The 15,491-nt window shown below is 31.3% G+C and overlaps 1 protein-coding gene across 1 annotated transcript; it reads left to right on the top strand.

Annotated features, from left to right (window-relative positions):
* Nucleotides 1-209: 209 nt before the first annotated feature.
* LOC132748203 (inactive cell surface hyaluronidase CEMIP2-like) lies at nucleotides 210-6,877 on the top strand. Its single transcript, XM_060737765.1, has 9 exons — nucleotides 210-389; nucleotides 1,901-2,122; nucleotides 2,434-2,633; nucleotides 3,216-3,395; nucleotides 4,209-4,374; nucleotides 4,799-4,858; nucleotides 5,426-5,528; nucleotides 5,906-6,016; nucleotides 6,599-6,877. Exons 1-9 carry the CDS (start codon nucleotides 225-227, stop codon nucleotides 6,766-6,768), a joined length of 1,377 nt encoding a protein of 458 aa, XP_060593748.1. The 5' UTR covers nucleotides 210-224; the 3' UTR covers nucleotides 6,769-6,877.
* The last annotated feature ends 8,614 nt before the right edge of the window (nucleotides 6,878-15,491 follow it).

The raw sequence follows: 15,491 nt of genomic DNA, 5'->3' as shown, positions 1-15,491 counted from the left end.
TTTCACATTCAGCACTACTGTCTACTAGTGATCAGTATATAACATACTTTAAAACCATTACCGAAACATTTATGAAAATACGTTTTTCCTTGCTGAAGAAAAAAATATTCATTTCTTAGAGAAATATGCCTTTACTTAAATTGTTTTCTTTATGGAGTTAATTTTTTGAAACTTTTGATGAAATGTCAAAAATAATTTATGTTAGGAATACACCTCATACTGGCATGACGATGTGGTTCGGACCTATGAAATTCAGCGAGTTGTGGTTTGATGGTTTCAAACAGAATAATATTTATGATACCGGAGCAATCGGCCAAAAACGACCATCACCATATCTATTTCCTATGACCAACGAGTACAGAAACATACAGTATGCTTTAGATGACGGTGTAAGTTGTTTCCCATGACATCATAATCCTTTTTCTATATTACACTTAGAAGAAAACATGTTGTTATATATTTGTAAACATTTACTTAGCGAGATTGTTATTAAGCAATCCTTTGGTTCAAGCTTTATAATATTTTTATTATAAAAATGTATATTATATGAAAACAAATGCAAGTTTGTTGTATCACGTGACTAAACGCATTTAAACATGGTTTGACGCTATTTTGATGCACTTTTGAAAGCTGTTTTGTGATACGGATGAAATATTAAGAATTACTTAATAATTGTTATATTCATGGAAAATCCTACGTCATGCAATGATTTGCCTTTAACTATAGACTGTATAACTCTTTTAATATATTTAACAACAAGAGCTGTCGGTAGGACAGCATGCTCGACTATTCTAAGTGCTTGATAGTAAAAGATCCTTGATAATGTTAAATTTTTTAAGTTCACAAAAGGGCTAATTTTTTTTTATAAATTCATGTTATACTCATGGCCTTAGAGAGAGTCTAATTATACAGAATTGGCTTGACTATTCGGAAGGTAATGTCACAAGGGTGTTTTATTGAGTATAATAATACTAATTACCTATGAATACATAAATTTGACAGAAAAGGTACAAAGGCTTGTTATTAAGATGTTTTATCAAGTAAATCACTGCTTTATTATTATGAATGCATAAAATTGTCCCAAAAAAGGCACAAACCCTTCAGTAGTTATTGAGATAACAGCTTACAAGCAAAACTTTACCATGAATTTCTAAGTTGAAAAAGGGGAGAAAAATCAGCCTAAATGCAAGATAGAATTATGGATCTTTGTCAGTGACCTACAATTATGACCCTAAATGCATATGTGAAGTTTTAAATAAATATCTTTAATAGTTATTGAGATATGTAAAACTTGCATGTAAACATTAACCAAGAGACTAAGTAGAAAAGTGGATATGAATCAGCCTTAATGCAATTTCAAATGAATATCTCAAGCAATAATTGAGATATTTGACTTTACAAAAAAACTTTAACCAAAATTTCTAAGTTAAAAAGGGGCATAATTCTGTCAATATTGTAGGCAGAGTTATCCAACTTGTCAATCTGATGTACCTTGTTACTATAAATAAGTATTGTAAGTTTCAATTGAATATCTCAAGTAATAATTGAGATATTTGACTTTACAAAAAACTTTAACCAACGCAGACGCCGACGCGGACGCTGACGCCGACGCCGGGGCGACTACAATAGCTCTCATATTCTTCGAATAGTCGAGCTAAAAACCAGTATACATCATGTTATGTAGATCATATATTTGTATTGCAATTCACGTATTGCTCCGAAGACAACAGTCGCTATGCAATAGATTTCATCCATTTTCCTGCTGTCCGATAGTTCTTCGATGAGACCCAGCGCATAATGTCCTTTCAATAAAGAGTTTTTCATCTGATCTGCATTGTTCTTCATTGAAGGATATTTAATCGGTTGTATGGAATAATTAAACATTTTTACATAATTCCAGCCTGGTCTTGGCAACTTAGCAATTACTGGATCGTATGGTGTTGACGCCGGATGGCCGGAAGATGACGGGCAAAAAGTGATGGGATTTACCTGGTACCGTGACACACCGGAAGGTGTTAAGAGGTATTATGTTGTTAGACCGGACCATCTCTCTGCTGCAGCAGCCGATTGCCGAATTCGTACTAACTGGAGACTTGCAATATGCGAGACTAAATATGGCGACGTGAGTTTACTTTACTAAAATTCTGTGTGCTTTCTGCTTCACTGATTTTACGTGTATGGTGGCTATCGAAACAAGTAAATGATTGAAATATTGTTGTAGAAGCAAATAAACACTTCGATTTATTTTCCAGTTATAATTTCTTACCGATTTGAGAACAAAAACCAAGTACTCTTATCACACTGTTTTGCGTCTCAAGTTCTTTTATATTTAAAGACTCCATTGTGACAGATCTTAAGTTATATATTTATCACATCATTTTTTTTTAATTCTCTATTTTTTAACATTAAAATATCATTTTTTTTCTTTAAAAGTTGAACCTAAGATTTAGGCAAAACAACAATAACAAAGGCGCAGTATTCGTGCGCGATGATTTGCCAAGCGCCCAAATGAGCATGAAAATGGAGCAGACGAATGGACCGAAAGTAGTCCTTGACGGTAGTCATTCATACACAGTACATTTCTTGGGAGAAATTCCTGGTGATATAAAAGTGACAGGAGAGGGTATGGAAACGTAAGTAGTTTTTTTTTACTTATGATTTGACATTGAATGAAACAGGTTTGATTTTGTCAAAAGTTCGCAAAAAAATGTGAATTAGATAGAAAAAGCTCATGTTATACAGCTACGTCTTATTGAAATCATCTGCAAAAATAGCAATACCTTTTATTATCTATATATAAACAGGCTCAAGCGCACCTAGATCAGTACCATATTAGTATATTTTGGTTTTGTACATTATTTTTCACATAAACCACTGCCAAGGAGTTTAATAAAAGCTGTATAACACTAGTGTAATAATACTATGACGTGATATTATTTTCGCTATGTTAAAGAGCTCTAATGTTATCCTAACACTATATGTGCTTCAATGAAAAAGGACAGCTTTAATGTTATCCTTACACTATATGTGCTTCAATGAAAAAGGACTCTTTTTAACTGTAATCAGTTCTTATTGTCGAAATATGATTATTAGACTAATATGTTCGTGTAGATTTAATACTAAATATATTAAAACAATATTAAGTTTGTCAGAGATTCAACATCTTTTATAAATTTAATAGTTTCCGCCTTAGTTAATCCGTATTTTGTCTTCAGAGGAGATGTTCTCAGGGTTGGATTTTGTCTTCCACGGGACGCTTCTTTTAGAATATCGAGCTTCTGGCCACACAGATTGAATGGCGCGAGCTCTTTTACTAAGGTAGAATCTTTGCAAGAACTTGATGAGCAATCAAGTGAGTTAGATGGCAAGAAATACTATTATGATGACACTACTGGGTACGTCATTAAAATATATAACTTTCTCGAATATGTTAAAGCTGCATGCCTCCTGATGAGCCAAAATATTTCAAGAAATCAATATTGACAAAAATGTACTAAGATATAAATAAGGTAAAAACATTCAAGGTCCAAGTTATATTTTACATGTTATGTGCTGTTTAAGACTGATTTTATAATATTTTATTACCATATTTCTACTGCGTTACTTACGCAGTAGGGGCTGTTTTTACATCTGTTGACCACTTTTTGTTGTTGTTTTTTTGCGTGGATTGTATGTGTCGGTTGTAAAACGCAAATTACTTTTATTGATTCACCTCACAATATTTTACTTTTAAATACATTTCCAACATTTTCGTGAAAATGAAAATGTATCTGGAGGCGTGCTGCTTTAAATAAAAGCCGGATTTTAAGTAACTATTTTCTATTTATAAACAGTGAATTAGGAGAAAAAGACAGGAATAATGTTGAATAATAAAGACAACTTCACATGATTTTTTTTATATAATATCATCGTATACCGGTACATGATTGTTCCGACTTAACAGTCTTCTTCGGAATAAACAGGAAACATGTATAATACAAAATGAAAATATTCAGAGGAAACAAACTATATTCATGTAAAAGAAAACAATTATTTATTTTAGCGAGATTGAATCTATTTTTTGGGGGTGAAAGGGATAGGGGAGAGGTTGGATATTATTTTGTTATATACGGCTGTGTCCGATCAAACTTGTGTAGTACATACTTTGTATGAGACTGTATTTTTACTACAACGGCGTCTTTGATACTTATTTTTATCTCCCCGAATAGGATGTTGTATTACAAGTTTATCAATATCAAGGACAGATCTCCCGAAGAATGGAATTCGTGCGCCGACGGAAAATGCCCGTATCTAAATATCTATGTAGATTCTGGAACATTGAGCGACGCTGACTGTAGGCAACGCTTATATGGGGATAAGCTAAACATGCCAAAGGTTTGATTTTGTCACTCGCTTTGAAATACGCTTTGCCTTCGTTTCTCATTTTCTTTTTAAAGTTGTATACATTAACTAGTGACATGAACACCCGTGTTTTTAGATTATATTTTACAGTGAAACTAACCTATATGACGGCACGCTTTTAGGAGTTTAAAGTTCAAGTTTAAGTTTAAATTAATGTTTAATGGATAATCTGTATGGCATATTTCCTCAATTTTATTCTAAATCCGAAGTTGCATTAATGTTTCTGCCATTTCCCCGCCATTAAATTCTCAACAAATTATAATCCAACAATAATTGATAAATACATGAAGTAATAAATTTAAAGCAAACGAGATATTTTTTTTTTTTTTGTACAATAATGATTTAACGATATTTTGTATGTTATTATTATTATTGTTAATTTTTATGTTTACTTTAGCCTGACATTCCGACGTATGATGACGTCATACCAGCAAACGGTGCTTCTGTTCCACCCGAGGTTAGTTATTTATTGTTGACGCATATTGTTCTTTAACAACAAGCAGATCCATATGAAGGTTGAGGTTAGATTCACATATAAGAAAACATCGCTGATTAACTAACATACAATGAAAGTGTATCAAACATTTAGAAATAATATCGTATGCCTACGTGCACCTGCCTGTGTTCTTGTTCGATTTTAAATCATTTCATAATATAATAGCAAACCTTCGGCTTTAATGTTATAAGAACATAAATTTTTCTGTCTGAGGGTTTTATTTCTTCATGTGTATAATGTAAATGTATAACATTCATGTATATATAGTAATGGGTTTGTGACGACATAGCCTCAGTTTTGAGAAATTTATATCGTTTAGATGGTTGCGACCATCAATTTTTTTTTCTTTTAAAAATACTATAGATTTTGATTTTTTTTCTGTTGTTACTTTTTATTCGATTTTTTAATAAAAGATTTTTTCCCATGGCAGTCGTTCCTATGAGCTTAATTTGGTTTGTTAATAGTCTTAAATTCTTAGATGATTCTAACAGAAAATAAAATCGTATAAAAATTATATATGTATTTAAGGGATGGGGTGCTGGCGTGACTCGACCATTTACAACAAGGGACGTCGTTGATGGAGGTCTCAGTGACTGGACCAAGTGGTCAAAATGCTCCGTCACCTGTGGCGGTATTATAAATATACGTCATTACATCATAATACCCTAGTCTTCTCAACTAGGACATACAAATTATACCGGAAGTTGCGTATTTACCAGCTCTAGCTGTGTGCTTCGCATATATTGTAGAAAAATAAAATCGGCAGACAAGTGCATGCCATTGATACTATTTTTGTATCATATCGATTTCAGATTTTTTCATTTTAAGAAAAAGAATTGTTTAAATGAAAACAAATAAATGAATATTTCTTTTTAGAAATAAAGCATCCCTATTGATTTTCAAACATTAGATTGACGAAATGCATTTCTAAAAGTTATTGTAAATATTTGTTGCAATGGTATGATTTTAGCATGAAATATCCATTGCATAATACAATATTAATTTCAGTTGGAATAATGAAACGGGAAAGAAGATGTGATAATCCGAGGCCTGCAAATGGAGGGAAAGTATGTGAGGGAACTCTTTTCGAAGAAAAAGCATGTTTGGACAAAGAGTGTCGTAAGTTTTTCCGCCAATGTCATTAAGGTTGTTAACCCCGCCTTTGGAAGTTTATCAACCTATCAAATTAGTCCTTGCAAAATATCAAAAAAATGATTAAGAAACACATTTTATACTTGTATCCGGGTCGAATGTCATTAAAAATGAACTAGACCTCATTATCCGATATCATACTCTAAAATGTCTCACTTATCTTTTTAGTCCAAACTAGATTGAAATAATTGTGATACAAGTATGACGTCATCGACGTCAAACGAAGAGGTCGGCGATTGTCTTTTTGGTTTAAATATAATTTATTCAGAATATTTATACATGTGTAAGTAACAAAATTAGAATCATTTTAGATATTAGCTAAAAGCAAAAACTTAGAAGCTATTACCTAACAATAACAATCTTCAATATTAGTGGTGGTTGTAATTAACAAGTTACCAGAAAGTCATTTTATTAGCTTGATACCAATGTTAGATGTTTCACATGTCATTTTATAAATATTAAAAAAAACCCATACCAGTTACCTTCCTGGTCGGTACTTATCCCTGATTGAGTATTAACTTTCTTTTCTTAACTAATTCTTGTTTTCAGCTATTGACGGACAATTCACGGAATGGGCGTCTTGGGGTCAGTGCATTAAAACAGACGGTTGTGCTGGATTTTCGTCTCGAGAGCGTACATGCTCGAACCCAGCGCCTTCACACGAAGGAACATATTGTAGTGGAGCCCTGGAGGAGGTCAAACCATGTACCGTCTGCTAAGCTATTAAGCTTCTGATGTTGTAAAGTAAATGCACCACTTGGAATTGATTCTTGTGCGTTTAGAAATGAATTATTTTAAAATGTTTAACTGACTGCAAAATAAAACTTAAATATCGCAGCAGTATTGTGCAGTTATTTTTTCACTTTGTACACCGATGAACAATCTTAGTTGGTTGTTTCTAGTAAACATTTTCCTTTAACCCGTTGGACAAAATTGTGAGAGGGTTAATTATATGGACTGCATTTACGTTTATTTAGGCAAATGTGAAAGTCACACGTTCTTCCACGTTCAGTCCTATTTATATCGCTAAAAATAATTATGCCTGGCAAACTGTACTTCAAGTGCAAGAACATTACTAGATATAACTTTCCCATGATTCTTTTACCTTATTTCCATCTTATTTATGACTCCTGAATTATGATGATTTCACTAGATTAAACCGATACCCGCGGATGAAACAGAAAACAATAGAATGTCCACTATTTGCCAGAATATTCCGCATTCTTCCAGAAAGTAACTTGATAGTGAGTTGAAAATTGTGCTACAGGTGCTACGTTAATGAGTATACCTATCCAATTTCTGAAAATATATTTTTAATTATATCAATGCGTGGTAAAGCATGTTCGCCGTTGCAAAATTTTTGACTCAAATCGCACTAAGGATAACGCAAAAATACGATTTCCAATTTATTTCCAAATATATATCTAAATGTACTTTTTCATATCTTTCTGATTTCAGTTCCCAATGTGATGCATGTAAGACATTCAAATTTTATATCTTTACGCTTTGGGGATTCAGTTGTGTTTCTTTAAATTAAGTTAAACTGTTATTTTGTAGCACATGGTTAAATCACTTACAAATAGTTAGAAAAAATGGGCGAAATTAATTCCCAATTGTCATAAGCCAAAATATCTGAAACCCAATCAATTAATTAATTGAGAGTAAATTTTACTTATTATATTTCTCGGAAAAGAATGATTTGAGACTATCATCCTCGATATTTTTACAATTCAGATATTCCTCTAACAGATTCTACATAAATAAAAAGGGATATTTTAATATTTATGCAAACAGAACTGTATCCTGTATACTGTATTTTCACACTACATTTAATACAGTACATGTAACAGTATTTAGCGATAGCGTTAAAAAACTGGGTTACCGAGGATAAGTATGTTCATGCAAAGTCAAAAAGTCAACTACACATCTATAGACTCTGAAAGAAGCACAACTAAATTTTTTTGTTTGTTATATATTTGTATGTACATTATAGGCCTATATACTTTCGGGAATAAATATGTTTAAACTCAGCACAACTAACACACATTCTTTATCATTATAGTCTGATTTTATTGACCTGTCAATTATGAATACATTATAGCACTCATTTAAATATTCGATCCCACTTCGGTTGTGTCCGTTTATTTTACGAGAATTAATATGGAGTATATAACTAACGTTTGGAAAACTCCCACTAGCTTAATAAAGATTCTCGTAACATCCGCAATAGCGCAGCCGGTTAAGTGATTACCTACTGCATGAGAGGTTCGAGGTTCGATCCCTTCTTTCGGCTTTCTTTTTAGACTTATTCTTTCTTTATTTTTAAGAATTCTTTTAATAAAATGGTCAAGCGCCTGCAAAATTTTCTACACGGATATGAAACACCTAAGAAACACTGAATTGTCACATTTTGTGTACTGAAATTACATTTTATTGATTTTAATCCGAATGAATTTTCAGAATTAATTCTATTATAACAAACAGTTATAATATAACAATGTTATATACAAAAGTATAGTATTTACAAAAAAAAGTGCAAAAACATATTAAAAATGGAACAACCATAACTTCAAAAATGTTGAAAATAGTTATGAATAAGAAAAAAACCTGGACATACTATGTCTCGATCTACAACACGTTGGACATTCTCACGGAATTTACCAAGCATTTATCGAATATTAATATATGCTGTGCATTGACCGTATAATTAGTATGGAATTGACAGGTTAATAAAATCAAACAATACCTACCGGCTCTTTTGTTAAAAGCGGTCTAGTAAATCACTTACCGACCGCTTAACAGGTCTGCAAATATATACCGACCTGTTATTGTTCTATTGTTCTCAATACAATAGAAAATATGAGAAGTCGAGAAACTCGTGCATTACACAATATTCACCGTTAACAGATATCCCGTAAGAGAGAAATTTTGAAAAATGACGCTGAATTGTGCAAATTTATAGGGGGTGGGGAGGGGAGGTAATGACCACTTCAAATAGGAAAAAGGGTCTATATATATTTCACCAAATTAATAGAAATAAATTAGCGCATACGGCTGTAAGGGCCCTCATAACATATATTCTAGATTATTTGTAAGAGTGAAGACTAACGAACTGGCTACTTATACTGTTCTGGCGTTGAAGTTGTGTTTCGCGATATGCATGAGTACAATAACGCACATTTAGCCTTTCTTTATTGTTTGCTTTTCGGTATACCTAACACATTTGCCGAACTATATAGCTTCAAAAGATACTAGTTTCCGACATTTATTTCCACAATTATGTCTGATTTTGCACAATCCTGCATTATTTTAACAATTCTGCATCATGGGATAAATAAGACGATTTTATTATTGGTGCATATCGAATCAAAGTCAACTTCTGCATCTTTCTTTCCCAAAGTATTACTTTCAGTGAGAGAATAGTTCATCTTAAGTATAAGACCGTTTTTCTCATTCTTCCCAGTTTTTCTTATGTTACAATTTTAATTTTGTATAACAGTACATGCAGTACTCGTCTGTTCTTCGCATGAATACGACTTGCGCTCCCATTCCAGACTGCGGTCTTATTAAACATATTAGTAAGGGATTATGCTAATTAAAAATACACCGAAAGAGAAATCTTCCAAACATGAATGAAATTCTAAGAATATTTAAAATCAGCCATCATAAAAAACAACAAAAAACCCAACTTACATGACGGTTTATCTACGTGTATTACTAATGTTTATTTATAGAACCCTGTCTTTTACTTTCCTTTGAAAGAATCGTATATTTTTATTATATTAGAAATAGCCTGATCATCTAATTACCATGAAATTAATTATATATACCAGTAAAAATAGTGTTCCGTTTTTATGATTAGAAAACTTTTTTTTATCTTCCTCAATATGTGTATATGTTATTATTATGTTATGTATTCATATATCAAAATAAAGATCTTACCTTTGCCTACTTGAAATAGAATCTCGACAAGTTCTGTTTTCATTTTCTGTTACTCAACTCAACAAGTACATTTACTTGACTGACCTTATTACATAATGAAACCCCACGAAAAACACGAGAATATTAAAATAACAAATGATTTGTGAACGAATGAATAACAAGAGCGTAGCGGTTGGTATTTTCGAATGACTTTGGAAAGCTTTATTAAACACGATGAAGTACATAAATAATTTGTTTCTTGTGAGTAATATTAATAAATACTGAGTTTAAAAATGAAGTATAGATGGAAAAACAAAAGAGCATGTAGGTAAGATAGTTACCGCACTCGGAAAAGGTCTGCATAGTATTTACAGACCCGGTGGCCTTTTAAAAACCTCGATCGCTACGCTCTCTCGGTCTTCAAATCGCCACCCGGGTCTGTAAATACTATGCAGACCTATTCCTCGTACGGTAACTATTACTTCAGATTGAAATTTTTGCTATTAAACGGACATTTCTAATACATTGTACCGTAAATATATTAATATGGCTTTGCCCGTTTTCATTCGACAATGATTTACTGCATAATTACAATAGAAAACATATAATCTTAATCATTCTATGGTGTAAACAGAGATAACATGTCACTGTAGACAACAATGTCGTTTTCATGTAAGGAGAGCAAGGAAAATAAGATAACTGTTTATAACATGATATATTAAAATAGTCTCTATTTCTAATGCATTTTATTTATTTTTAACAGACAATAAAGCACAAACTTTACAATTATGTACGGCATCACTAAAAATATTTTCAAATGAGGTCATAATTATAGTATTGATTATGACCATTTTTTTTCTTCAACAAGAACAAGATATATCCATTTACCATAACTACAGACAAAATACCATTTTCAAATGTTATATACTCGACATGATGGCTGTGAAGCCCTTCCAAATAATATCAAATTACAGCTTTTTTACGTGTTTCAGATGGGAATAATTACCATTTTAAGTAACATGATTGTCACATTACCGTAAAAACAAATTTAGATTTGTTTATGTCTGACATTAATTGATAGCAGGTCACCGGTTATATAAGCAGCGAAATCTTATCCGATAATTGAATTATTTTACAGGCATTAATTGTAATAAAAGAAACACCATAAATATAAATGGAGAAATGAACATTGTTCACATTGGCGGTAATTTAGCCGATATCAACATTTACGTCATTTTCTCTACCAATTTAAGTAATATTAGTCAAGAAGTTCTCAAAGTCTCTAAATTAATTAATTGTTTGAGTTATTCCACATAATTATGACGGTAAACCAGTTATAAGCAAATACACAAGCTTGACAAATAGAGTATTTGATCAACTTTAATCTTGTAAAAATGTCGACAATAACTTGGCTTCTGTAGCTGTACTGGTAATATAGTACTCCACACAGATAAAATAGAAGTGTTATTAAAAATAAAATGAATAGCCCTGAAAGTCAATATGCAGTTTGGTAAGTCTGAATCCCAATTACTTCCGAGTATCGAAATGCAACGTGAATTGTAATTTGCGGTATCATAAATCTTATAATCTCCTACTTACACACTGAAACAACCAGTAGTTGATTAGATTACTATTATTTCAACCAATACTTTGATATTTAATGCACACATCAGTTTTGTAAACGGTTCAGTAGGTTGTGTACCATATTTACATTAAAACATTATAAAGAAAGCATCGTTTACCTATACAGCGGGATAAACCGATACATAAGTATGATGACATATTTGTGACAATAATTATGTTGATGTATTAGCATATATAAAGTTAAACAATGTTAAAGAATGTTATTAAAGTTTAAGTTTTGCATCCTTATTTGCACGGAAGGGCACCTGAGGTCTTCCTCAACCAGGAATGTCGCCATACTGTATCGGTGTGACGTAAAACCCGATCAAACAAGCATCCTTATTTCAGTTCAAACAAGAAGAAACCAATAAATTACCAGCATAATGCGGATCTTATCACACAGGTCAATGACAAGTGTCTTAAACAATAAAATTATTTCATGACAGACATAGTAATGACTCTTCAACTGTTTTAGAAAAACAACATTATTAATGAAACCATACAAAGTAGGTTTGTATGATTGGAAACTAGTTGATAATCTTGTTTATATGGCATTTATTCATTTTGCATTTTATGTCCAATTAAATAAGAGAAATCTGAACCGACAATGAGCTATAAAACTAATGTCCAATTACGATAAAGGTCATTTTTGAAGGTGAGCTATTTTTCTTTTGAAGAGAGGATTTTTTTTATAAAATCACATCTCTTAAAGGAGTACTTAACATTGTCATTTATTCTAATTTAGTCACTTTTTACGTCATAACGTTTCACGAAACTTTTAATGTATCACTTAACCTTGTTATTGACATGATTTAAAACCGGTCTGAAATTATCAAGTTCTTTCTATGCTTAATGTGTATGATTTAGATGGGGACAAAGCACTATGAAAATGTTCCTTAAAAACTTCAACCTAATATTTTGAAATTATATAACCAATTCAATAATCATTAAAAAACAGGTATTTTAGGTTCTTTTGTACTTAAGTCCGTATACAACAGTTTTACAACACAATACAAAGAGCGTGTGAGTGTTGACAAATTAAAAGTTTCTAATACAGTTACAAATAATATAAGACTGAGAAAATTTCGTTTATCATGTTCTGAATACGTGTTATTGTCAAAACTTTTGATTTAATCTAAGTATTTTTGTAGAAATCAACATATATAATTTTCATGCAAAGAGGGTTACAATTATATTTCGGTGGAATATAAACTTCTCTAATGTCTTTATGCAAATGATATTTAATAACAAAATGATACTCAATAGCATCTTTCCAACATTTACAAAGTCGCAAGTGTTTAGATAAATTTGAATGTCTGCCAGTTTCAATGGCGAGATTATGAGTATCATCTGAATTTAACAAATATTCTACGAAATCCAAGAATTGCTAAACAGTTAAAGAAGCTGAACTGAGGCCCATTAGCCAAAACATCATTTTTTTAAAAAAAATCTTACTTAGATCAAATTAAAAAAGGAAATTTATGAAAAAGCTACAGTAGTTAAGAAATATACTCAAATAAACGAATAAATCAAAAAACGATACTAAGTGTTTTTCATTATCCAATTTGAGATAAAATCGTTTAAACGTTTTTCAGTTTATGTCATTTTAGGCAATATAAATGATTTTTCTGGAAAAAATGCAGTGGAAAAATGATTTGGAATTTTTCACACTAATCATTGGTATAGTCCTATATCAAATCGTTATAAAATTGTTAAAAATTATTTTCAATATTACCTTATGTCATCAGCAAAGAAGATGGATATCAGTACAATGTTAAAGAAGAATAACTGTCATTTTATTTGGTTTGGTTTGATTGGATTTTACGTTACACCGACACAGTATAGGTCATATGGCTACGTTCCTGCTTTATTGCTGGAGGAAGACTTCAGGTGCACTCCCATGCATTATTTCAGGCACGAACGGGCACCTGAGTAGAACCACCGACGTTCCGTAAGCTAGCTGGATAGCTTTCTCACATGAAAGAATCAAAAGCCCCTGTCGGGATTCGAAGCCACGGGGTGAGGTGGTTTGAAGTAAACGACCATAATCACTCTGCCACGGACGTCCCCTGTCATTTTGTAAAACGTTTGGAAATCATTTATAAACAGAGATAACAAAACATGTGAAATTATCTCTCCAAACAATCTGAAAATGAAACAATATAGTACATACAGTTCGAAAGGGCAAATCAAACATGACTTTAAGACATTTTTTTCTTGTATCTATAGAAATAATATCATACAGAGAACATAAAGAGGCCTAATTGAAAAGGACTTTCAAGAGGTTTCACAAAATAAAACACCAATAGAAAAATAACTAAACTGACCTGTTCATTTTTTATTATCAAATTTAACTTTGTAAATAACTTTTATTTTTCTTACAATATTTTAAAACGACATTCAAACATCTATCCTTTATACTAAAATGAAACACGTGATAAATTTCATTTCTTATTTGAGTATTAACTGTCATGATACGTACCATTGTCGGTATACATTTAAATTCGTATTTGTCGATAGCGGTTATTAGCCCGGGTTACCGAGGATGGGCATGCACATACAAATTCAACAACAAATCTAGATACTCTGGAGGAAGCGCAAATAAACAAACTTTCTTGTAAATTAAGATTGAAATATTTGCAACCACAAAACATATAAATAAGGTAATGTCCGTGTTCATTTGACAATGAATTCATATCATAACTTACAGTAGAAAACATACATTCTTGATACACAGAATATAACTGCACACAACATTGCAGAAATCATTAAAAACAGCAAGGAAAATGGTATAATTGTATTAAAATGTTCTCTATTTCTTTTGTATTTTATTCCATTTTTTTCAATGCAAGAATCACTTTCATAACAATCTAGCAATTCATCGCTGAAAAACAATCAAATAAGGTCATACAGTTTGATTTTGTTACCATTAAGTTATATCAAACAAGAACGGTATCCAATTGCTATAACTATTTATATAATACCATCTTCAATGTTATCAAATCGACATGATTGTTCTGAAGTCTTTTAAAATACTATAAAATTACAGCTATTTTTCATATTCCACATAGGAATAATAACCTATTTAGTAAAATTGCTATTTACATTACCGTATAAACAAATTAAGATCTCTTTTTATATCTGATATTAATTGATTGCATGTCATCGGTTATATCCGAAAATTGAATTATGCAACAGACATTAACTGTATTTAAGGAAACATGCATCTAATGGAATAATAAAAGTTGGTTAACGTTGGCAGTTATTTAGTAGCCGCCAGCATTAACGTCATTTTCTATACCTATTTAAATGATATTGGCACAAAAGTTCAATAAGTTCAAAAGTTTCAAAAAAATTGACTCAAATATTGATTTATTTCCTAAGCATTATATATGCATTTAGCTGGTTCCGCATGGAATATATAGGAAGATTATGACTGTAAAACCAGTAACAAACATACACTAAAACTTTATTAAAATTGTACTTTATTAACTTCAATCTTGTAAAAATGTCGAAAATAATCTGGCTTCTTTAGCTGTAAAGTCAACTTAAGATCCATGTCATATCATCCTGACAATTTTTAGAAAAAATATAGTGTAATGAATTATACAATAAATACAAAAGTCAATATGCAATTTTTGAGCTAAACTGAATTAAGGTAATATTAACCATATTGCATCTGATTTTGAATATTCGTCAAATGTAAATTATAACTTGCAGTGTCATAAATATTATAATCTCCTTCTTACACACTGAATCTACCGGTAATAGATTAGTTGTAATTGTGTCAACCAATAGTTTAATATTGAATTGACGTATTAGTTTTGTAAACTTTCCAGAAAATTGTTAACATTAATACATTGATAAACATGATAAACAAAGCATCAGTAACCTTATA

The sequence above is a fragment of the Ruditapes philippinarum genome, unplaced genomic scaffold (genome assembly GCF_026571515.1).
Source record: "Ruditapes philippinarum isolate M1 unplaced genomic scaffold, ASM2657151v2 ctg7637_1_1_1_1, whole genome shotgun sequence".
NCBI classification, from domain to species: domain Eukaryota; kingdom Metazoa; phylum Mollusca; class Bivalvia; order Venerida; family Veneridae; genus Ruditapes; species Ruditapes philippinarum.
The sequence above is the reverse complement of the archived record's forward strand: the minus strand, read 5'-3'. Positions and strand labels throughout refer to the sequence as shown.

Excerpts from the sequence above, each read along its gene's own strand:
- LOC132748203 (XM_060737765.1), top strand. The coding sequence starts at position 225 with ATGACGATGTGGTTCGGACCTATGAAATTCAGCGAGTTGTGGTTTGAT. Across the intron at positions 2,123-2,433 it reads GCGAGACTAAATATGGCGAC|TTGAACCTAAGATTTAGGCA; the intron begins GTGAGTTTACTT and ends TTTCTTTAAAAG. Across the intron at positions 2,634-3,215 it reads ACAGGAGAGGGTATGGAAAC|AGGAGATGTTCTCAGGGTTG; the intron begins GTAAGTAGTTTT and ends TTTTGTCTTCAG.